Below are 24334 nucleotides of genomic sequence, written 5' to 3' on the forward strand. Positions count from 1 at the left end.
AATTTCAAGCTTAATAAGTATTGCAAGTAGAAAGAATACTACTATAACATTTATTTATCCAAATTGATAAATTTTAACATTCTACTACATTTGTTTTATCATTCTTCCTCCTACATACACACACACAGACACACACTTTTCTAAATTATTTGAGAGTAAATTGATGCACCATTGTCTGTATTACTTAATACTTAACAATGTACTTCTTTAAGAATAGGTACATCCTTATGTTACCACAGTAGTCGTCAAATTCAGGAAATTGAACAGTCATGCAATAATTTTATCTAATTTATAGTCCACATTTCAGTTTCACCAACCATCCCACTAATGCCACTTATAATAATTACATATTTTGGTTTTTAGATTCAAGATCTAGTCTAGGATCATACATTACATTTAGTTGTCATTTCTCCTGAGACTCCTTCAATCTGAAATGGATTCTCAGCCTTTGTCTTTCAAGGCTTTGACATTTTTTAAGAATTCAGGCCAGTTGTTTCTGTAGTGACCCCCAGTTTCGTGTATCAGATGCTCCCACAAGTGGATTCAAGTCATGTGTTCTTGGCAGAAATGCCTTAGAAGTTGTGCTGCATCCTCCATGCCTGATATTAGGAGCCACGTGTAGCAGGTAACTAACTTGGCTGGTTAAGGTGGCATCCTTCAGGTTCATCTGCAGTGGGCAAAAATGAGGGATGAATCAGAGGGGGATTATTTAAACCTTTCTGGGTGATGGCTTCAAGGTTGCTCTGAAAATTTCATCCTGGAGGGTGAGTCAACCTGCTCTCTGAGCTTTGAGGCATTTTTGGGGCTTAGAAAGGGCAGCATCAGCAGCCTGATCTGTGTGTGTTGGAGGATGCTAAAGCTATCAGTGTCCACATGTCTGGTGTGGGGCATCCTGGTGCCCTGAGAGCCAAATTAAATTGTAAGGCACAAGCCAACACCTCCCAGCTGACTGCTGAGTGTGCCTGTTCCCTGCCTTGGTAACATGATATTTGTGCAGTATGGGTTTCTTGAGGTTTCCCCACTTTTCTGTATAAAATGAAGATAGTCTTTCTCCTGAGTCAGGGCTGTTAAAGTGCCGGGCCACAAATCATGAATTGCCTGACCCAAGCTGAGACAGCAGCCTCTCAGAGAAAAACAGGAAATTAGAACTTACGTACTTTATATGTATTGGCTAAATTATGAGTTTCTCAGTGGTTACATGAGGCTTGAATAACAGGGTAATTTTTGTTCAGAGAGTAACATGCCAAAACTAATTAAGATGTATTTTATCGAATAACATTTTATTCTAGTGAATTATTTTATGCCCAACACTCTTTTAGGCACTATCATAGATTTACTTATGAATACATTCCACAATTATTTTTTTCTTTTTTATTGGTGTTCGAATACAGTTGTCTCCATTTTCCCACCACCACTTTCTCCCATCCTACCCATGCCCACCTCCCACCCTCAGTCCCACCCCCTTGCATCCATCCATGGGTCCCTCATTCATGTTCATTTACTTCCCTTTCCCTTCTTTCCCATGTTATTTCCCTCTCCCCTCCCCTCTGGGTACTGTCAGTTTGTTGTCGATTTCAGTGTCTCTGCTGTATTTTGCTTGCCATTTTGTTTTGTTAATTAGGTTCCACTTAGAGGTGACATCATATGGTATTTGTCTTTCACCACCTGGATTCACCACCACTTCACTTAACATAATACTTTCCGGTTCCATCCATGTCGTCATGAAGGATAGGAGCTGCTTCTTTCTTTCTGCTGCATAAGTGTTTATTGTGTGAATGTACCATAATGTATTGATCCACTCATTTACTGATGGGCACTCTAGGCTGCTTCCAGCCCTTGGCTATTGTAAATTGTGCTGCTATGAACACTGGGGTGCATAGGTTTTTTTGAAATAGTGCTTTAGGATTCTTAGGGTGTAAACCCAGCAGTGGAATTGCTGAGTCAAAAGGTAATTCCATTACCTTTTGACTTTTAGTTTCTTGAGGAAATTCCATACTGTTATTCACAGTGGCTGCACCAGTCTGCATCCCCACCAACAGTGCACTAGGGTTCCCTTTTCTCCACAACCCCCGCCAGCACTTATCACTTGTTTATTTGTTTATGCTGGCCATTCTGACAGGTGTGAAGTGGTATTGTTACCGAACAAGAGGTCCGAGGGAGGGGCAATACAATATTTGGCCCACCTAGGGATGCCAAAAACTGCTATACAACAGGGGCCCCTCCCAAAAAACAAAATACTAAAATCTACTGGGCTCTTCTGTCCACCGCCAATTGGAAAGACATCTCTTAAAGCCAGAGATTTGTGAAAAGGAAACAAAATGTTTAATGCTATTCAGGCCTAATGCCACCACTAAAATATCAAAGTCCTTTAGGTTGTACACCACCACCAAAAGCATGTGGCTTTCTTCTTCACCTGGCTGCAGGGATCTCCATTCTGCCCCAAACGGTGTGGCCCTCTCCTCACCTGGGCAGTTATCCCCTCATGTCCTGGAGCCAGTCTTTTCCAAGCTCCCATACACTGGCACTTCTCACTCCGGAGAGCAGCCCCTAGTTACATCCTGAGTCCAAGTCCTTCTCACTCGGGAGTGCAGCCCCTAGCTCCATCCTAAGTCCCCAGTACTCCCTTCTCCCTCCGGAGTACAGTACCTTGTTTCATCCTGAGTCCCAGCTCCTCCCTTCTTCCTGGCTCCAAACTTGGCCACAGCTATTTAACATATCTATGAAACCAGTTAAAGGTTATAGATATGTTAAATAATCATTCCAGAGGTTAGCTGCAAAACTGTTGCTATGCAAAAGAGCTCTCAATGGCCCTGCTCTATTCATCTCTTCCCCCTGGGGGGGGGGTGAGGACATCCTATATGTCTCTCCCATATTCCTATACACTTTGAATTCTGGACACTATTCTAAATCTTTTTTGGGGGGCACCCCTGGCTGCACCCTGTATCAGTATCTCATTGTGGTTTTAATTTGCATCTCTCTGATGGCTAGTGATGCTAAGTATTTTTTCATGTGCCTATGGGCCCTCTGTATGTCCTCCTTGGAGAAGTGTCTGTTCAGATCCTTTGCCCATTTTTAATTGGATTGTTTATCTTCCTGGTGTGGATACATGTTAGTTCTTTATATATTTTGGAGATCAAACCCTTGTCCCAGATGTCATTGGCAAATATGTTTTCCCATAGAGTTGTTTCCCTTTTCATTTTGCTAATATTTTCTTGAGCTGTGCAGAAGCTTTTTATTTTGATGAAGTCACATTTGTTTATCCTTTCCTTTATGTCCCTTGTTCTAGGGGACATATCAGTGAAAATATTTCTGTGTGGAATATCTGGGATTTCCCTGCCTATGTTCTCCTCTAAGACTTTTATGGTATCAAGGGTTATATTTAAGTCTTTTATCCACCTTGAGTTTATTTTTGTGTGTGGTGTCAGTTGGTGGACGAGTTTTATATTTTTTTGCATGTACGTGTCCAGCTCTTCCAGCACCATTTGTTGAACAGGCTATTTTGATTTCATTTTATCTTTCTGCCCCTTTGTTGAATATTAATTGATCATAGAGACTTGAGTTTATTTCTGAGCTCTCTATTCTGTTGAATTGATCTATGTGTCTGTTTTTATGCCAGTACCAGACTGTTTTGATTACTGTACCTTCTAATATATAGTTTGATGTCAGGTACGGTGATTCTACCTGCTTTGTTCTTCTTTCTCAAAATTGCTACAGCTATTTGGGGTCATTTGTGGTTTCATATAAATTTTTGAAATGTTTCTTCTATATCTGTGAAATATGTCATTGGTACTTTAATAGTAATTGCATTGAATCTATAAATTGCTTTGGGTAGTATAGACATCATGATGATGTTAATTCTTCTGATCCATGAACATGCATGGTATATGCTTCCATTTATTTGTGTTTTCCTTAATTTCTTTCTTCACTGTTGTGTAGTTTTCTGAGTACAGGTCTTTTACCTCCTTAGTTAAGTTTATTCTGAGGTATTTTATTTTTCTTGTTTCTATATCAAATGTGATGTTTTCCTGATTTCTGTTTCTGTTATTTTATTGTTGGTGTACAAAAATGCCTTCTATTTCTGAATATTGACTTTGTATCCCACTGCTTTGCCAAATTCACTAATTAGGTTGACTAGTTTTTTGGTAGAGTCTATTTGATTTTCTATGTATACTATCATGTCATCTGCAGACTATGACAGTTTTACTTCCTTCTTTCCAGCTTGGATCCCTTTTATTTTTTCTTCTTGTCTGATTACTGTGGCTAGGACCTCCAATACTATGTTGAATAGAAGTGGTAAAATCAGACATCCTTGTCTTTTTCCTGATCTTAGTGGGAAAGCTTTTAGTTTTTGCCCATTGAGTATGATGTTGGCTGTAGGTCTCTCATATATGGCCTTTATTATCTTAAGGAATGTTCCCTCTTCTCCCACTTTGCTGAGGGTTTTTTTTTAATCATAAATGGGTGCTGTACCTTATCAAGTACTTTTTCCGCATCTATTGATATGATCATGTGATTTTTGCCTTTCCATTTGTTTATGTGATGTATTATGATTATTGATTTGTGAATATTGTACCATTCTTGCATCCCTGGAATGAATTCCACTTGATCATGGTGTATGATTTTTTAATGTATTTCTGAATGCAGTTTGCCAATATTTTGTTAAGGATTCTAGTGTCTATGTTCATCAGTGATATTACCTTTAGTTTTCTTTCTTTGTTGTGTCGTTACCTGGTTTAGGGATTAGGATGATGCTGGCTTCATAAAAGAATTTGGTAGTCTTCCCTCTTCTTGGATTTTAGAAAAGTCTGTGAAGGAAAGAGCTTAGCTCTTTCTGAAATGTTTTGTAAAATTCTCTTGTGAAACCACGTGGTCCAGGGCTTTTGTGTGTCTGGAGTTTTTTTTATTACTGGTTCAATTTCATCAGCTGTTATTGGTTTGTTCAGGCTTTCTACTGCTTCTTCATCCAGTTTTGGAAGATTATATTTTTCTAGAAATTTGTCCATTTCACCTAGGTTTTCAAATTTCTTGGCATATAGTTCTTTGTAGGAATTTCTTACAATCCTTTGTATTTCTGTGGTGTCAGTTGTCATTTCTCCTCTTTCATTTCTGATTGTGTTTATTTGGGTTCTCTCTCTTTTTTTCTTGATGAATCCACTTAAAGGCTTGTCAATTTTGTTTATCTTCAAGAACCATCTCCTGGATTTAGTGATCCTTAGAACTGTTGTTTTTTCTTTTTTTTAAGTCTCTGTATTGTTTAATTCTGCTCTGGTCTTGGTTATTTCCTTCCTTCTACTTTCTCTGGGCTGTCTTTGTTGTTCTTCCCCCAGTTCTTGTAGATATAGGATTAAGTTGTTTATTTGAAAACTTTCTGTCTTTTTTAGGTAGGCCTGTATCGCTATGAACTTCCCTCTCAGGATTGCATTCTCTGTGCCTCATAAGTTTTGGACTGTTGTGAGTTCCTTTTCTTTTGTTTCCAGAAAATTTTTTATTTCTTCTTTGATTTCATTATTAACCCATTCATTGTTTAATAGCATGCTATTCAATCTCCATAAGTTTGAGTGTTTTTGAATTTTTTTCTTGGGGTTGGTTTCTAGTTTCAGGAGAAGATGCTTTCTATGATATTAGTTTTTTGGAATTTGTTGAGGCTTTTTTTGTGTCCTATCTTGTGGTCTATCTTTGAAAATGTTCCATGTACATTTGAAAAGAATATGTATTTTGCTTCTTTGGGATGAAAGGTTTTATATATATCAGTTAAGTCCATTTGGTCTAGGGCACTTTTCAATGCCACAATATCTTTGTTGATATTTTGTTTGAAAGCTCTATCCATTTTTGACAGTGGGGTATTAAAATCCCATAGGATATGTGTGTTGCTATCTATATCTTCCTTAAAGTCCTCCAAAAGTTTCCTTATATATTTGGGTGCTACTATGTTGGGTGCATATATGTTTGTAATGTTTATGGCTTCTTGATGGATTCTTCTCCTGAGTATTATGAAGTGTCCTTCTGGGTCTCTTTTTCTGGCCTTTGTTTTGAAGTCTGTTTTGCCAGATATAAATGTTGCTACCTTGTCTTTTTTCCCTGTCCATTTGCATGGAATATTTGTTTTAAGCCCTTCACTTTCAGTCTGTGTATGTCTCTTGTTCTGAGGTGGATCTCTTGTAGGCAGCATATGTCCACAAATTTTTACTGGGCCACAGAGCATGTGATGTCAGCAGGGCAGATAATATGTGCTTTTCCACATTTTATAGATCTGCTAGGCACACTTGAAACACTAGACAATACCCAGGGCCCTACCATGCAGGAGCACATGGCCTATGGGCAATAAATAGAAACACAGAATTATAACATCATGGGGGCCTATTAGAAGAGACCATGGGTAACCAGAAAAGGGAAGACTGAATGGCAGGGAGTGGTGAGAGTTGCACAGAGGAGGTGATTCTTGAGCTGAGTCATGAGGAACAGAAACTATTTACGAAGTGAGGGTGCATGTTGAACAATGGAACTGTTGCAAAGATACAAATATGTGGCAGATAAGGGTGGTCTTGTGGAAGAGGTCAGAAATGCAGAAGTGGAAATAAAGCTTTGAGTCATATTGTGGAAGACTGTATAGTATACACTACATTAGAGTTTGGACGTACAGTCTGAGTGTCAGGGGCATCTTGATTAGAATTTGTATTTAGAGTAGGGTTTCTCAACCCTTCCTTGAGGGAAGGTTTTTCTGGCAAGAAAGGCCCTCATTTACCCTTCTGAGAGAGGTGACTTACATCTGTGATCCTGGGAAGGCAGAACCAGGGGACTGAAAAGAGCAAGGGAAATAGGGCATCTTTGAAATCGTGGAGCCGCTGGGTTGGCCCATGCCTCACAAGGCCCACCACCAGACTCCACTGTATCCCTTAGTCACTTTTACTGCTTTGTGATTAAGTTTTTACCTTGAAATAACTTCAGACTTCCAGAAAAGTTGCAAGAAACGTTCAGAGAACTCCATTTACTACTTATGCAGATTCTCCAGTTTGTACCTTTGTGCCCCATTTGCTGAATCTCTGACCCAGTTGATAGCAGGTTGCAGATACCAGGACCCTTTACTTCTTCTGTATGCAACTCTTAAGTGCAGAGATATCCTCTCACATTCCCACAGGCCTATCATCCAAGACTGGAGCTTAATCATTTAGAAAATGGTATTTTTATCTAAATCACATATGTTGATTTTTAACAATTTTCCCAATAATGTCTTCTCTAGCATGTTTTCAATCCAGAATCATGTCATTTGGGGGAGTTCAGTTTTCTTTCATCTCTTTTCATCTGGAATTATTCCTCAGCCTTTTTTGGTCTTTCATTACATTGACATTTTTACAAAATCTGGGTCAGCTCCTTTATAGAACCTTCCTTAATTGTGGTATTATCTATTTCTTTATGATTAGATTCAGGTTTCACACCTATTGATGGGATAATCTGTAGTTGATGTGTTCTTGGAGCATAATGTCTGGAGGAACACAGCATCTGTCTTACCTCACTGGGGATATTACTTTGATCACTGAGTCAAGGTGTTGTCTAGTTTCTCCAGTGTATTGTTACTATCTTTCCTCTTGCAATTAATAAGCAATCTGTATGGAGACATTACTGTTTATTTTTAAGACAATTTGAATTGGGTTTTCTGTTGCATAAAACATTAAAGCTCTTTACTGATTCAGTGGGATTAATTGCTGATTACTATGAAGAAACAAGCAAGGGATTGTGATGAGAAAAATAGGAGGAGTTTCTTAAAAGCTTTAATTGTGGTCAGATGGGAGCACAACTGAACCAAAGGGCCTGCATATCCTTAGAAGACTAATCATTTGGAAACACTTCTTAGTCTTTTTTTTTTATATATATAACTATGTGTATTTTCTATTGATTTCCTATTTCTTTTTTTTTGTTTCTTTTTTTATTGATTATGCCATTACAGTTGTTCTATTCCCCCCTTCATTCCCCTCCACCCTACCCCCCATCCCCACCATTATCCCCCCCTTTAGTTTATGACCATGTGTCTCAAGTTCTTTAGATTCTATATTTCCCATACTATTCTTGCCCCCCATCTATTTTCTATCTACTGTCTATGCTACTTATTTTCTGTACCTTCTCTCCACTTCTCCTCCTCCCACTCCCCTATTGCCAACCCTCCTTGAGATCTTCATTTCTATGTTTCTGCTCCTGATCTAGCTGTCCTTTTAGTTTGCTTTCGTTTTAGGTGTGGTTGTTAATAACTGTGAGTTTGCTGTCCTTTCACTGTTCATGTTTTTTTAACTTTTTTTTCTTAGATAAGTCCCTTTAACATTTCATATAATAAAGTCTTGGTGATGATGAACTCCTTGAATTTGATCTTATCTGAGAAGCACTTTATCTGTCCTTCCATTCTAAATGAAAGTTTTGCTGGATAGAGCAATCTTGGTTGTAGGTCTTTAGATTTCATGACTTGGAATACCTCTTTCCAGCCCCTTCTTGCCTGTAAGGTCTCTTTTGAGAAATCTGCTGACAGTCTGATAGGAACTCCTTTGTAGATGACTGTCCCCTTAGCTCTTGCTGCTTCTAGGATTCTCTTCTTCATTTTAATCTTGGCTAATGTATTGATGATGTGCCTTCGTGTGTTTCTTCTTGGGTCCAACTTCTTTGGGACTCTCTGAGCTTCCTGGATTTCCTGGAAGTCTATTTCCTTTGCCAGATTGGGGAAATTCTCCTTTATTATTTGTTTAAATAAGTTTTCCACTGGTGGCTGTTCCTTTCCCCCTTCTGGTACCCCTATAATTCGGACGTTGGAACGTTTAAAGATGTCCTGAGGGTTCCTAAGACTCTCCTCATTTTTTTGAATTCTTGCTTCTTCGCTCTTTTCTGTTTGGCCATTATTTGCTTTCTTCTGGTCCAATCCATTGATTTGAGTCCCAGTTTCCTTTTCATTGCTATTGGTTTCCTGTGCAATTCCATTCATTTCAATTAGTTTCACCTTCATATGTTTGTCTAATCTGTGGCTATAATCAACCAGTTCTGTGAGGATCCTGATGACCAGTGTTTTAAACTGTGCGTCTGAGAGTTTTGCTATTTCTTCATCGCTTAGATTTATAGGCTCTGGGACTTTGAGATCTTCTTGAGCCATTTTTGGCCTGTTTGCGCCTGTTAAGTATGAGTAGCGGAGCCTTGGACTCTCAGGTCGCTGGGTTGTGATCACTTCTTAGTCTTTAAATTTATCTTATTAAGGCTGGAAAAAAAGATTCTGTATTAATAAAAATTACATATTTTAAAATAGTTGTCATTAGTTGCATTGAATGTAACATAACATTTTAACTTATTTGCAAATTTTGCAGCAGTTTGCAAAAAGGTCTTTTCATTTTTTTTATCACTCTTAACTGGATAATTTTAGTTACACTCACAAAGGATGGTAGGGACATACAAACGTCATTCAAAATATATTTATTTTTTCTGGCAAAAATGTCTCCACTAATTCTAAGTTCAGTAGCAGTTGAGCAGGATTCCTAAGAGAAGTAGTGAGCCAGCCTCTGAGACAAGGATTCAATTACAAGTCATTTCCTGGGAGGTGATCTCAGGGGAAGCCAGGAGGAAAGTGAAGAAGCAGCTATTGCATTGTCATGTGTGTGCACACACACGCAAGTGCTTATCTGTGATTGTCTAGGTTTGGGTACCCCAGAAGCAGACCCTAAGATAAGAAGTCAAGTGCAAATAATTTGGGTTGGGGGAGATATTGACACTACCGATAGGAGAGGCTAGAAGTAGGGAAGAAAAGACAGCCATAAAAGGGTGTGTTATCAAGCCAGCCTTCAGTGGGGTGACTGGACCCTGATCTCATTGGAGACCCCTGGGAGAACAGCCACCTCAGAGCTGCCCTACTTGAGAGATGAGGGAGCTGGGTCAAGGTAAGTTGGGTCACATTTGCTCATAAGGAGCAGTTATGCAATACATGATGGGGCTTCAGAATCTCACCTGCCTGGGACTGCCAACCTAGTCCACCTTCCACTTGCTGGTCTGGGTTTGGCAGTTTGGCCTAGAAGAGCAACAGCATGCAAATGTCATGTGTGAAAATACTCAACAAGGATAGGTGGGTGCTAGTGGGGTGGTTCCCTCTATCCTCTTAAGTGGGATCTCTATTCTGGAGGGGGCAGAGCCAGTCCACACACACTGTTGAGATTATGACTTTGGGTTGGAAATAGATCATAAAGAGGCCCTGAGTACCTGAGCAAAGAAAATAAATATTAAATTCTAAGAAATGAGTTGTGAGCAGGGCAGAAATGGACTGAGAAAAGGTCTGCAGGATGGAATGGAGCCGAGCCGACACCGGCTGTGGGGATGCACAGACATTAGGCAGCTGCTGAAAGCATTAAGGCTTGTGGCATTCTGAGGTTTGGATGGATATGGAGAATGGGAAGGAACATGAGAGACATTTGAACAAGAAGACTCTGCAGAACTGGGAGTGATTGATGCACAGAACGCTGAAGTCCCTGTCAGGTTTCAAGCCTGGTCTTGTCATTAATAGAGGGTGCCAGGACTTCAGAGGAATGGAATGTTAAGTGGAAAGTAAGCATCTGAAGTTACATTTTAGAGAAAAAAAATGAGTGCTTCTTTTTGTACACTTTCTTATGGGCCAATATTTCTGAGTTCAGAAGAAGGCAGTAGGAAAGGACAGAGGATGCTATGAACACTGGGCTTTGTTTTGCTTTGTTGTTGTTGTTGTTTTAAATTGGAATCAGACAAAATAAATAGTTGCAGTCCAGAAACAATGCACAAGCCTGGCAACTGAATGATATGACTTCTGTCTACTCTCTTTGTACACCTCAATGAAAGAATAAAGGAATAGAACACAATCAAAACCAGGGAGCAGGAAAGATAAGGCCTAATGGAGAACAGGGTCTGTGGAGAAAACCTTGGTCAAAATAGAAGCTTCCAGTTGTAGAGGAGCCACATGTTTGTAGACAGGGGTGCCAGATAGCCTGTGATGCCAAAACAGGCAGGTAAAATGGGGCTATATCGATAAAAGGCCTTTGTAAATCAAAACAACATATGTCAACTGGGTTGCTGTCCTCAGAGTAGTAGGGAATTAGTTCTCTTATATCTAGACCCCATTTGGAGTCTAACCCCATTTAGTTTAGGCCAATGGGGACTGTGAGAAGGTTGGTTTGGTCCAGCATTGGTTCAACAAAAATACTTTCAGCCCTCTGGAGAAGAACAAGTAATAACAGACATACTTCATGTCTTACAAGAGACAAATAATGTGGTCTCATGGATCACCAGAGAAGGTCCATCTGTGGACCCATTGGCCACATGTCCTTTACTCTTCTTTTTTCCTGAAATCTAACCCTAAGGCTATCTATCATTGTGACCCGAAGCAATCTCCCTCCCCAGATGTGTATTTGTCATATGTACTTGTCTCTCCCAGGAAAAGATATGAATGCTATTGGTCAACAAACAGTGACTCTGAAACGTGCCTGAACTTCTGAGGCACAACTTTGGGCACAAAAACCACCTTTTTGGTGATGACAGCAGATATTCCCGAGACCCTCACTGAACTATGTGAGTTTCTGTGACTCTTTTGTAGACATACAAAATATTAAAGTATTTTGGAGAGTACTGTTTATTTATGCATCTCCTTGGTAGTTTCTGGATTCTGGCTGCAAGATAATATTAATACACGTTAATAGGGCATTGACTGTATATAAAAGGTATTGCATTGTGCTATTTTGATACTGGATACTGACTGTCCCACATAGAATCTGCAGGCTTAGAAGTAGGGCATTCTTTAGAGGAAGCCCAACTGTTCTCATGTTCTCCAACACACTTCTTAAGAGCAGGAATGGGAATTTTAAGGCTCTAATATGCAGGTACAAGTACAGGCACAAACACACAAAGTCCTTTGGCTCATCCAGTTATATTTCTTTGGGATTTTTTGCATCTGTCTGATGGATTTTTTGTTTTGTTGTATCTAATGAAAATTTGAAACCATAGAAATGGAGATCACATGGAGGTTTAGCAACAGGGAAGTGGGAGGAGGAGAAGGGGAGAGAAGGTACAGAGAGTAAGTAGCATAGATGGTAGGTAGAAAATAGACAAGGGGAGGGCAAGAATAGTATGGGAAATATAGACTCTAAAGAACTTGTGACACATAGACATAAACTAAAGGGGGGGAATGGTGGGGGAGGGAGTGTGCAAGGTGGAGGGGAATGAAGGGGGGGAATGGGACAACTATAATGGCATAATTAATAAAATATATTAAAATTTTTTCCATAAAAAAAGAAAAGAAAATTTGATGGCTTGAAAACAAACCTGGAAACCTTTCTAGAACTCTGATTTGTACAGTAGTGAAAGAGCTGAGAAACATGACTAGCTAGGGACTTCTAGAGAACACAATGGGTCTGTGTGTTATAGAGCTAGGAAGGGCTCCAGATCAGACTCTATAGGAAAAATTCCACCACCAAGAGAACATGTGGACTCCTTAAACCAATGCCCTTATGTTTCAGTGTGGTATAAAAAATGTTTTTTCAATAAAGTGTGTAGGTCAACAACATGGTATGTGAGTTTATGGCATTTGATTTTCCCTTCTTGTTCTTGAAGCTCTGATTCTGTCATCATATGCTTTTAGGAAGCCATTCCTTAAAACCGTTCCTCTCAGCCTGGATGACTTCTCTGTAAAATCTCATGCAATCACTTATACAACAAACTTTTATTTAGCACATATGTACCAGGTACTATTTAAGGTATTGGAGGTACTACTCTGAATAAGGCATACAAGATCCCCAGTATGTGTTTGGCTAAAGGAGAATCTTCTCTTCAACCTCTAAAGAAATGGAACTTACTAAGTATAAAGTCATACACTGAACCTAACAGCATCTTTCAGGTTTCCATGATGGCATCGTCTAACTTGGTTAAGATGACAGGCAGAAATATTTCAAGTCTTACTAGGGACAGATAATGTGGTTTCATGGATAAAGTGCTGGTTTCAGTCTAGAGATCTGGTTTCTGACTTTCATTATCTTTTATTACTTCAGTGTATGAAGAATCAAATAAAAGCAATTTCTTCAGAGGCCTTGTGGTTTAGAATGAGTGAATGAAATGCATTGGTGAACTGGAGTTAGTTCACCCTGCTCACTAGATCTGACTGGTAAACTTGCATGAATTTTGTAAGCCTGTTGGTGCCACTTTGGTAGCTTGAAATTGCCCATGATGAGATTGTTTATACCACAAAATAGGAAAATGCTAAAACTTTGGGCTTTTACTCCCCAGAAGGCCACTTGTAAAACATTTTTCAGCACATTACTGATTAAAGGGGTGGATAAATATTCTAATGGTGAAGTGGAAAGTTTGGAAAGACAGAAACATCTGCAGGATCAAAATGAAGGAAAAAGTAGCAAATTAGTGCATGAAATTCTAGGCAATATATGCCCTAGGAGGCTAGTTTGTTAAAAGGAATGGTGTCCCTTTTTTTCCCCGTAGAGATGGTGGTTATGATATTTGAACCTGGGCCATTTTTATTCTATTCTATTTATTGTGGTAAGAACACTTAACCTGAGATCTACCCTCTTAAACAGGACATTTTTTTTTCTGTAGATATTTGGACTTTGTATATGTTCTTACACTTTGCTTCACTAATGACATAAGCTGTTAGTTAACCAAACCAAAAAAAAATACTACAAGAATAAAGAGATCATGGGGATAGTAGTTCTCTGGAGGAGTGATTGGCTTTTTTTGGATACACATACATGTCTTTAACCATCTGCTTCCAGAAGTCTCCAGGATGTGATCAGATGGGGTTTTCTGGGAGATCCCACTGGAAAAAAAGGAAAGGTATCAGAGTGGAACCCTCAGGAAGCTGCGTAGGGTGGGGATTCCACGTGAGAAGGTCAGCCTAGGTCTGATTCCCATCCCTGTTATAGACACCCAGCCCTGGCACTTCAGCCTCCTGGGCTTCGGTTTCTCCATCCGTAAAATGAGGAGGTTTAGATTCAACGTAAGCCTTTGCTGCCCATCAGCCACTAGCCACAAGTAGCTACGGAGCACTTAAAACGTGGCTAGTCTAAACTGAGATGTGCTCAGTGTAAAATACACACTGGATAATAGAGTATTCCTAGGGTCTCTAACTAAAGTTAACCACCTACCATATTTTGCCGTGTATAATGTGCACCCATGTTTCTGACCCAAACTTTCAGGGAAAAAATCTTTCATTTTAATTTTTTAATTCAAATTTTAATTTATTTATATTTAGGTACTTGTTTTTGTATTTGAAGGAATTTTTGCATTTATTTTTGTACATATGGGTATCATTATTGTTTCTAGACTTACACATTTAATGTATAAGCATTGATAAAAGAATTTTAAAATATATATATATAGATAACAGAATTAGAACTACCCATGTATAATGCACATCCTTGTTTTTCCCTAAAAAATTTAGGCAAAAAACGTGTGCATTACCATCATGGCCAGAGAGCCTTTGAAAAGAAAATGCTAAAGTCAAGCACTTATGGGTTGACAGGTAGATCCTAAGAAAGACCCTGGAGAAGAAGAAGTGTGACTTCCCATCCATAGTGTCCTTTTCATTAAGAGCCAATATGGCTTACGGATCGTCTTCATTGTATGTGTGAAGTCACATATGCAGGGTGTGCGACCACATAACACATGGAGCTTTCAAGTGAGGAAGTTTGAAAAGACACGCATTTTTGAAATGCCAAAACAGAGTGCTTTGGGGGTAGCAGCCCCCCTCTTCCTTATTAACCCCAACCTCGGTGGGCAGAGTGTACCAGGCCTAAAGCCAGAGCCACACACAGGAGAAGTGACAAGGGAGGAGTAGGTATGTCTGCTGGGATGTGGAGGAGGTACCTACCCCTTTACCAAGGGGTGAAATGAGGGCATTGGGTTGGGAGGTAAGAGAAGAGAGGCAGTTTCTCATCCAAGAAAAGAAGGAATTTCTAGGCCCTGGCTGGTGTAACTCAGTGGATTGAGCGTGGGCCTGCGAACCAGAGGATCGCGGTTCGATTCCCAGTCAGGGCACATGCCTGGGTTGCAGGCTGGTTCCCTGCAGGCCAGTTCCCAGCAGGGGACGCATGAAAGGCAACCATACATTGATGTTTCTCTCCCTCTCTCCTTCCCCTCTAAAGATAAATAAATAAATAAAATATTTTTTTTTAAAAAGAAGGAATTTCTAGCTAGTAGAACTGCCCACTTGTTGCCCAGGGTTGTATACATTGCTTGTGGTCAGAGTGTCCACCTGGGTACATGGGCACCAGCAGAGCTCCTGCAGCATGGATGAGATTAGAGTCTTAGAGACACCAGTTTTCCAAGGAGCAAAGGGATGGCCCTCCATTGGAATTAGCCCCATTTGCAGGCCAATACTGTGAACAGCAGAAATGCAGAGTTTTGCCCCTGAGCACTCAGCTAAAAAAGAGAAAAATTACTTTCCTTGATTATTCTTGGAAAAAAACTGAGCATTGTTCCTAATTCTATTTAAAAACACAGTTATTGAGTGAGGAAGCTGAGAATATAGCTCTTTGCTTCTGATTTCTGACTTCTCACTAATTAGTTTCTCTTTTGACAGAATAGTTTTCATGATCTGTTTGTTTAAAAAAAAAGTTTGACTGTTAACTGAGGGAAAATCAGCACTGAATTTAAAGAAATTAAAAATTCACATAACTTGAATTCTCAAGCCAGAACCTGGAGTGATTTTACTGTTCAACTTGGAAAAGCTGTGGTAATGCAAAGAAAATTATGAAAATATTCAGAGACCTGACCTGGATCCAGACACAGAGCTGCCCCACTTGCTTCTACCTCTTAGTAAAGACAAAAAGCATTAAAAAGAGAGAAGAGATGCTGTCATCAGGCGAGAAGGTGAAGTGCCTTTCTTGGGATTGGCCTTGACCTGACAGGTCCCCAGCATTGAGTCACTTACTCCTACGTCAGTTTGGCTGAAAAATAATTATAATGAGCTCTTGTTTACTAAGAACTGAAGTCCACTTTGTCTCGCTAGAAAAAAGTTAGTGATGAGAAAGCTTTTGTGGCCGCTCTCACAGCAGTGTGGAGATGTCTTGAATTAAGCCACATTTCTTTTAAATTGAACTTGTGAGTGGTGAATGCCGATGTGAGTTTCTGCTGCTTCTCCTGTGGGTTTGTAGTTATGATCTCAGGCAAATAAAGTAAGAAGGGTATAGTTTGGCTAAATTAATCAAGGGCGCGGAGGGGGAGAGAGAGGGAGCAGGGAAGGCACAACTCAGACCCTTGTCTTTCCAAGATCTGGCCTGTGGCCAGGTAGGGCAAAAGTTGGAAGAGTGCCAGGGTGACTCTGCCCAGCTCCACTGATTAGTGAACTGGAAATTGGGCACTGGTTGTTCCTATCCCCATCTGCCAGCCTGCAGCCAAGATCTAGGCAGCAGAGACTCAGCGTCTGTATCAGTGGCTTTCTGTGGAATGGGCTGGAAAGCCAGCCGTGAAGGATCTTGCTCAGCGGCAGCCAGAGCAGCCTAAATGCTGGCCAGGTGATTCAGGGAGTGCTTTATGCTGAAATTTCAGGGTAGACCTTCACCTCGGCAGTAGCTTTTGGCACCACATAGAAAGCCATAGCTAGGTCTAAAGCGGCAGAGCTTGGTGTTTCTAGAGAGTGAGGTATAATCACTTCCTGCCTTTGTCCTTTAGCGACTGAAGCAACCAGCTTCATTTACATTCTTTCAGTGGTGTTGTTAAAAAGGCTTGGCAGCTCCAAAATGTTTGCAGTGTCCTTTGGTCTCATTAGGATTTTTTTTTTCTTTTGCTAGCTTTTAGCTGGCATCTGGAAAGATCCATTGGACGTGCTGTGCTGATTTTACAAGAATCTGCTTTACAACTTCAGGGAAACCAGTAAAGAAGCAAGCTTTCACCATCTAACTCTGGAGGAATTTTACAGTCTCCCAAACTACGGTACCTTTTTTTGTTTCTTAGTCTGACCCATTACTGGGGTGGTTTTAGGATGAAACTGCTTGTGTAACACCTGCAGGGGAGGTATGGGTAACCACAAATGGGGAGAAGGAATTGATTTAAATTCTATTAAATTTCGGTTTGTATTGAGCCAACATGTTAGAGGTTATGGTTTGGGAAGGGAACTACTGCTACAACAGGCAAGACCATAATCTGAAACTTCTTTTGGGCTCTCAAGTACTTTATTTTTAAAAATTAGAATGATCTATGATGTGGTTGGCTTTCCTTCTGTGGGAAGGACCTGCTGTGGCACTTGGCAGCCTGTTCTTATCATCTGCTTGCATCTCCATCCTGGAGCAGCCTTTTGAAGGAGTAGATGCAACCTGTACCTTCTCAGAGGAATGGGATGAATTTGCCTGCCCACAAGGAATCCAGAGTGGATGTTTTATTGAGGACCACTGAAGTTGAAGTGCACGCATACATTTTTTAGGCAGCTTACTGAACTAGTGAAGTTCTGGAATCCAGACTGATCTGTTACTATACACAAAAATTCCATGCCTGTCATGGCTCATCAGAAAGGGTTTGTATACAGAAAATTTCCGCACCAACAGAGAGACACAGGTCTGGATGAGGAATGAAGTCTTGGCTCTCGCTGGGCCAACCCTTAACTGCTGTGCAATTTCAAATCTCTTGCTGAGAAAGCGTCTGAAAGAAAAAGAATTACAGACATTAGGGTCGGTTTCAAGAAGTGTACTTTTTTATTTGTGTGCTTCTGGATTGAAACAGTTACAGAGTGGTTCCCATTCTGCTCTTAATCCTGAACACAGCACTGTGTTTCTTTCTGGAGTCACTACAATCTGTGGACTTTGTTAGTAGGTGATGAACTTCAAAGGCCTTGGAGATGGGGCTTCATTAAATTGCTGAGCTTGAGAACCTGAACCTGTGGCATCAGCAGGATTGCAGTGGAAAGCTCACTAGTCTTTTAAGGAGGTTTTTGGAAGCTGCCCTTCATCCAATGGGATTGCGAGTAGAAAGAAATACAGGAAAGACACCTCCAAACCTTTAAAGTGACTAAGTGATGGAGAAGTGACTAAAATGGTGAATGTTCTAGAAGGACGGGTGGGTGTGCGTGTCATTATTATTTTTTCCTAGATGGGATCCCACGGGTTGTTGCAGTCACTATGGATGTGAACTGAGAGACAAATTGTGGGGCCGAAATGAGCCTTTCTTCCAAAAGCGTTGCTTGCTCCTAGGCATGCAGTTCTTTGCAAAGTAATTATGCTTTTCTGCTTGTTGAAATGTTCCTTTGGTGCTGCTTGCTGTCTGTTCCCCAGCTAATAATGAAATAGCCTCAGCAAACTGGCGGCGGCTATCATGACTTCAGTGTCTCCTACTCCATCCCCAGAGTCGACCCCTTTTAATATCTTAGTGTCACAAGACGTGTTTTTACTAAATACATATTTTCTTTATTGTCCTCCACCTGTGGGTTGTGGTTAGGACAAGCTACAGCTTGTGTATGTTATGGTGAGCAGAAGGGATCTTGAGTGGGACGGCAGTTTTAGAATTGCTGCTGGTCCAGCCTTGCTGGTTAAGGAAGGTTTGGGGACACTCCCCAAGTTTCCTTACACACTGGCTGGGATGAGGCCAGATGCTTGGGTGTGTGTGTGTGTTTTACTTATAAGTAGACCTTGAAGGCTTTGTGACTAAGAAGAAAGAGTATCGGGTTTTAACCTTCGAATGAGGGAAATTCCAAACTCAAATAGCCAGGGATGTGATTCAGAATCACATCATGCCTTTACATCTCCCTCCACATTCCAAAGTGCACCCCCACTTTAGGTTATCATGGAGCTGTTTACATCTGTTTCTTACACAAATTGACCTCTGGAAACACAGACTTGGAATTTCATCCCAATCTTTGATTTCTAAAGAGAAAATAGAGAGATTTATTCCCCGTGCCCTTGTGTTGACCTTGCCTAGGGAAGGGGGCTAGCATAGCTAAGGATGATCTCATCCCATTCCAGCAGGATTTCCTGGAACATGCAGGAGTTTATTCTTCCGCTGTCCCTCCGTGATCAGCCACATTAAGTCCATAAGCTTTGGAGCAGATTACAGTGACATCTAATATTGGCCCCTTTGGGACTGGTGTGTGAGGTCAAGCAAACACACAAAGCAATCATTATGCTTTCTGTAGTCCCGGAGACTTTCAGCTGGAAATGTGGGGGGTGGGGCAGTGAGGTGGGGCAAAGTCTAGCAACTGTGCTGTCCGAGGCAGGAAATCAGCATAAAAGGAGATGGAAGGGCTTTGGTGGGAAATAAATGGCACTATGTTGTTGACAGAAAAAGATCTTGGCACCACTGTTGTTGTGAGTGTTCTGTGGCTTAGAAAGGAATTTCCTACAGGCTGGACTATAACCATTAAAAATGTCTCTACCTTCAGGAGTCCCAGGCATGCAGTAGAGCCTCACTGGAGGAAATGTCATCTTGGACCATGGGTACCCGCAGCCTGGACAAGAGAGAAAGTTTCTTTAAGGTAAAAGGAAGCCTTGATTGAGATCTCTAAGCTGCAGCTTACTCCCTTTGCTGGGCTGCACTCACGAGGAGCTGCAGGCGCTCCTGTGAGCTGCAGGGGAAGCCTGCTCTCTGAGCCAGCTCTGGCTGGGGAGCTCCCGAGCCCAGCTGCGAGCTGTTACCAGGTTTGACAGTAGCTGGGATTTTTGTTGAGTTAGTGCTTCGGGACAGGCCCAGGACCCAGGCACAAAGAGATACTATTCTGTGTGTATGTTAACTGCTCAGCGCTGTTGTTTTTTGGTTTTTTGTTTTTTAGCTGAATGATTTTACAATGGAAGCTGGTGCATTCCCAGTGAATCAGTGCTGTTGGCCCTGTGTTTTGTATTTTGCTTGATTGTGTGAATCACTTAGTGCTCATTAAAAAAAAAAAAAAATCAGATTCCTGGGCCTCACCCTAGACTGATTGAATGTTATTTACTGGTGTATTTTTATCAAACACCCAGAGGTCTCTTCAGATCAGGCAAGAGAAAAACAAGGCAGTGTGATTAAAACTACATACAGCTTTTCTATAGGCATAAGTGATGTCAATGGGATAAAATTAGCTTGCTACCTTAAAGGGATACAAGTCTAAATGGATATTTTATATACTCTGTGTGTATATATGTTTTAAGACTGGTGGTCCTTTCTAATTTACATTTGGGAAGTAATTTCCTTCTTATGGCTTTTGCTGTGTGTCCTTTCCTTCACTCTCAAAATAATGAATAATAATTGTTAAAAATTTGGAAAATACAGAATCCTGTAAAAGAGTAGAAAAGTGAAGGTAAATTTTGCATTTGAAATCTGTCGTAGGCAGATGTTAAAGCACCAGATCTTCCCTCAAAGGAGGAATGATATAGAAGCCTCTTGACTTTATTACAGAGGAAAACTGACAGTTTTTTCTAATTCCTGAAACCTAATGGGTTGTCTAAGTATGTATTGGTTTGCCTTTAAAAGCTCCTGCTTCCTAGAGGCCAAACCTAATTTATTGTGTCAATTATGGACTTCAAAAAATCCATTGCAAGAGCCTACTGATAAAAGAAAGCTAAATTCAGTAAGCTAACTGCAATAAGAAAGGACATAGGCAGGACACAGTCCTGCTGGTGTCTGAGCAAGGGAAGGTTGGAAGGCAGATCTACAGGGGTTAGAGGTCTAGGTCCAAGTCTTTTTAGCTGTGTTTTTCAAGGCAGAGAAGTGATTGGCTTTCAGCAAAGTTTGTGACCTAATAGTTTGGGATTGGTGAATACAGCAAGACAAGGGTCTTGAGTCCTGGCAAGTAAGCCATTGTTTATAGCCAAGCTGTTTTCCCAGGTGAGCTGACTGTTTGCCAGGACAGACTGTTCTCTAGGAATTTTCTATAGCAAACAGTGAAGTTATTTATTGGTTTACAGCCTTAACTTTCTGGGCAAGAATAACCTGGAAGAAATAGTTATGTTGACACAGTTGGTCTCAGTGCTCAATGCTAACAGTAAGGTATGTGGACATAGCAGTCGCAATTCTCAATCAGTTTACTCAGTTTGAATCAAACCTGTGTAACATCCACCCTCATAAAGCAGACAAGGGGTTCCTCAAGTCTCCTGTAAACCAGACACTAGACCCACCAGGCTCCTGACTCATCTCCAGTTCTTGGATTCTGTCTTAGGCTGAGATATTTATTTCATCCTGGTAGAAAGGAAGAACCCAATCCCCTCTGTAACCCACAACACTGCCTACATCAGCCTAAATACTGACTAGTTCATAATTACCACCTTATGCTTAAGTCAAGGCAAAATGAAGAAATCGGCTATAGCCAAAATTGCCTGCGAAAGTTCCTCAGGAAGGGGCCTTCTTGGATCCAGTTTTTCTTACAGTCCTGAAGAAAATTTTTTCTTTTAGTTGAATATCAGGTTAAAGTACTTGTATTTCTGGGTTATGTCCTATGAAAGAATAAATAAAGCAAGAGGTAAGAGGCCTGCTTGAACCTGCTGAGGGCAAATTCTACTAATCTATCTTTCCTTAGTCAAATGGTATTAAGGAAAATGTAGGCAAACTGACCTGCTCTGTTTAAGTTGGTATTTTCTGTTCTGTTTTTGTTTGCAGAGATTCAATCTATTTTACATAGATGCTTCATGTAAATGGTATAGTTTGGGTTGAATAATAGGGGTTTTGACTGCATAGGTCAACTTACATGTAGATTTTTTGCAATAAATATAGTTGGCCCTTTGTTGTTCTTTTTTTTAAAGATTTTATTTATTTATCTTTAGAGGGGAAGGGAAAGAGAGAGGGAGAGAAACATCAATGTATGGTTGCCTCTTGTGCAACCCCTGCTGGGAACTGGCCTGCAGGGAACCAGCCTGGAACCCAAGCATGTGCCCTGACTGGGAATCGAACCGCGATTGTCTGGTTCACAGGCCCGCACTCGATCCACTGAGCCACACCAGCCAGGGCTAGTTGGCCCTTTGTATCCAGGGGTTTCCCAACCATGTGTTAAAAATACTATTTTCTATTCAAGGTTGTTGAATCTGCAGATTCAAAGGGCTGACTATAGTCAACAGTTATATGTCGATTTTCAACTGCTCTGATCTTTCTTTTTAAATATATTTCATTGATTATGCCATTACAGTTGTCCTATTCTCCCCTTCATTCCCCTCCTCCCTTCATACCCCCTCCCTTCACACATTCCTCCCCTTTAGTTCATGTCCATGTGTCATAAGTTCTTTAGCTTCTACATTTCCCACACTACTCTTGCCCTCCCCCTGTCTACTTTCTCCCCATCATCTGTGCTACTTATTCTCCGTACCTTCTCCCCCACTCTCCTCTTCCCACTCCCCTGTTGCTAACCCTCCATGTGATCTTCATTTATATGGTTCTGCTCCTGATTTAGCTGTCCTCTTAGTTTGCTTTTGTTTTAGGTGTGGTTGTTAATAACTATGAGTTTGCTGTCCTTTCACTGTTCATCCTTTTTATCTTCTTTTTCTTAGGTAAGTCCCTTTAACATTTCATATAATAAGGGCTTGGTGATGATGAACTCCTTTAATTTGACCTTATCTTGGAGGCACTTTATCTGCCCTTACATTCTAAATGAAAGTTTTGCTGGATAGAGCAATCTTGGATGTAGGTTCTTGCATTTCATGACTTGGAATACTTCTTTCCAGCCCCTTCTTGCCTGTAAGGTCTCTTTTGAGAAATCAGCTGACAGTCTGATGGGAACTCCTTTGTAAATGACTGTCCCCTTATCTCTTGCTGCTTCTAGGATTCTCTCCTTCATTTTAATCTTGGCTAATGTAATTATGATGTGCCTTGGTGTGTTTCTTCTTGGGTCCAACTTCTTTGGGACTCTCTGAGCTTCCTGGACTTCCTGGAAGTCTATTTCCTTTGCCAGATTGGGGAAGTTCTCCTTTATTATTTGTTTCTCTTCCTCTTCCCTTTCTGGTACCCCTATAATTCAGATTTGGAATGTTTAAAGATGTCCTGAAGGTTCCTAAGCCTCTACTCATTTTTTTTAAATTCTTGTTTCTTCATTTTTTTTCTGTTTGGTTGTTTCTTTCTTCCTTCTGGTCCACTCTGTTGATTTGAGTCCCAGTTTTTCTTTCCATTACTATTGGATCCCTGTGCATTTTTCTTCATTTCACTTAGTGTAGCCTTCATATTTTCATCTAATTTGCAACCAAATCAACCATTTCTGTGAGCATCCTGATCACCAGTGTTTTTAACTGTGCATCTGATAGGTTGGCTATCTCTTGGTCGCTTAAAAGTATTGGCTCTGGGGCTTTGATTTGTTCTTCCATTTGAGCCATAGTTTTTTGGTCTGGCCCTGCATGTTATATATGGGGGCAGACCCTTAGGTGTTCACCAGGGTGAGGCAACCCAGTCACTGGGTTGTGACGCTGTATGTGGGGGCAGGGGCAGAGAGGGAACAATGGCGCTTGCTCTGCTCGAATTTCAGTCCCTTCCACCACTTCCCCCAAGCATATTGTGCCCTTCAGGAGCTGGTTCCCAGGTGGGTGGGCTTGTACACGGTTTAGGACCCTGTGGGTCTCTCCAACAAACTCTCCTGTGAGGCTGGAAGTCTCTCACAGGACCTCAGCCTCCACAAGCATTTCAGTTGGTGCTTTTAGGCTTTATTTCCCTGCGCTAGGGCCCTGGGTTTGAGCAGTCTGTCTCACTGCCTGTTTTTGCCTGGTTAATCTGTGTGCGAATGTTTGACTGTAGTCATCCAGACTCCTCATGTGCCTCAATGGGTCTGCTCATTGCCTCCCTGCACCTGGAGTCTGCCAGCAGCTGCCTGTGCCCCCAGGTCTGCCAGGCACTGCTTTTTCCTGCTGTGACCCCTCTTTGCCTCTCTTACTGGTTTGGATGAATGGTTGTCGGACTTCTGTATGGTATACTTTTTTGTCTGTTCTGGTTGTGTTTTTGTTTCTAAATCTTTGTTGTCCTTAATTTTGGTTGTGCGAAGAGGCACAGTATTTCCACCTACAACTCCATCCTGGCCAGAAGTCTGACTCCTTTGATCAACTCCTGTTGTTCAAGGATTAACTGTACTTCTTACTTTCTTCTTCTTAATAGACATTGTTATTCGTTATTATGGCAAGCCATAGCTTATTTTTTAATAATATTAATCATAATTTAGATGAGTATTGTCAGTTATTAATTATTCTATAATTTAGGCATGTAGTTATCTGCAAGGATAAAGTAAACTTTTTTTTTCTTATTAATTCATGTTTATTCTCATTAGAATTTGGAATACATTATTTATTAATCTTAGTAACAATTTCATTTTTTTCATTATTTATGCCCCTAATATGTACCATACTCTGTTCCAGGCATGTGGCATGTTTTCTTTTTTTTAATTTTTATTTTTTAAATTAATTTTACTTAGTTATTTTTCAAGTACAGT

General features: G+C 40.6%; 1 protein-coding gene across 8 annotated transcripts in view; it reads left to right on the forward strand.

Annotated features, from left to right (window-relative positions):
- The window catches only part of RIN2 (Ras and Rab interactor 2), a 254705-nt gene that overhangs the window by 122343 nt on the left and 108028 nt on the right, over positions 1–24334 (forward strand). For 2 of the 8 annotated variants that reach the window (XM_053670953.1, XM_053670957.1), the window contains exons 3-4: positions 16776–16917; positions 19352–19444. In XM_053670953.1, coding sequence (XP_053526928.1) covers positions 19388–19444 — 57 coding nt within the window. In that variant the 5' untranslated portion in view covers positions 16776–16917; positions 19352–19387. Of the gene's footprint in view, positions 1–15837; positions 15856–16032; positions 16106–16481; positions 16500–16775; positions 16918–19188; positions 19278–19351; positions 19445–24334 lie in introns of those variants that run through there. The other 6 variants (XM_053670951.1, XM_053670952.1, XM_053670954.1 and 3 more) reach the window with 5 other exon arrangements.

The sequence above is a fragment of the Artibeus jamaicensis genome, unplaced genomic scaffold (assembly GCF_021234435.1).
Source record: "Artibeus jamaicensis isolate MK-2021 breed Jamaican fruit bat unplaced genomic scaffold, CSHL_Jam_final contig_65, whole genome shotgun sequence".
NCBI lineage: Eukaryota > Metazoa > Chordata > Mammalia > Chiroptera > Phyllostomidae > Artibeus > Artibeus jamaicensis.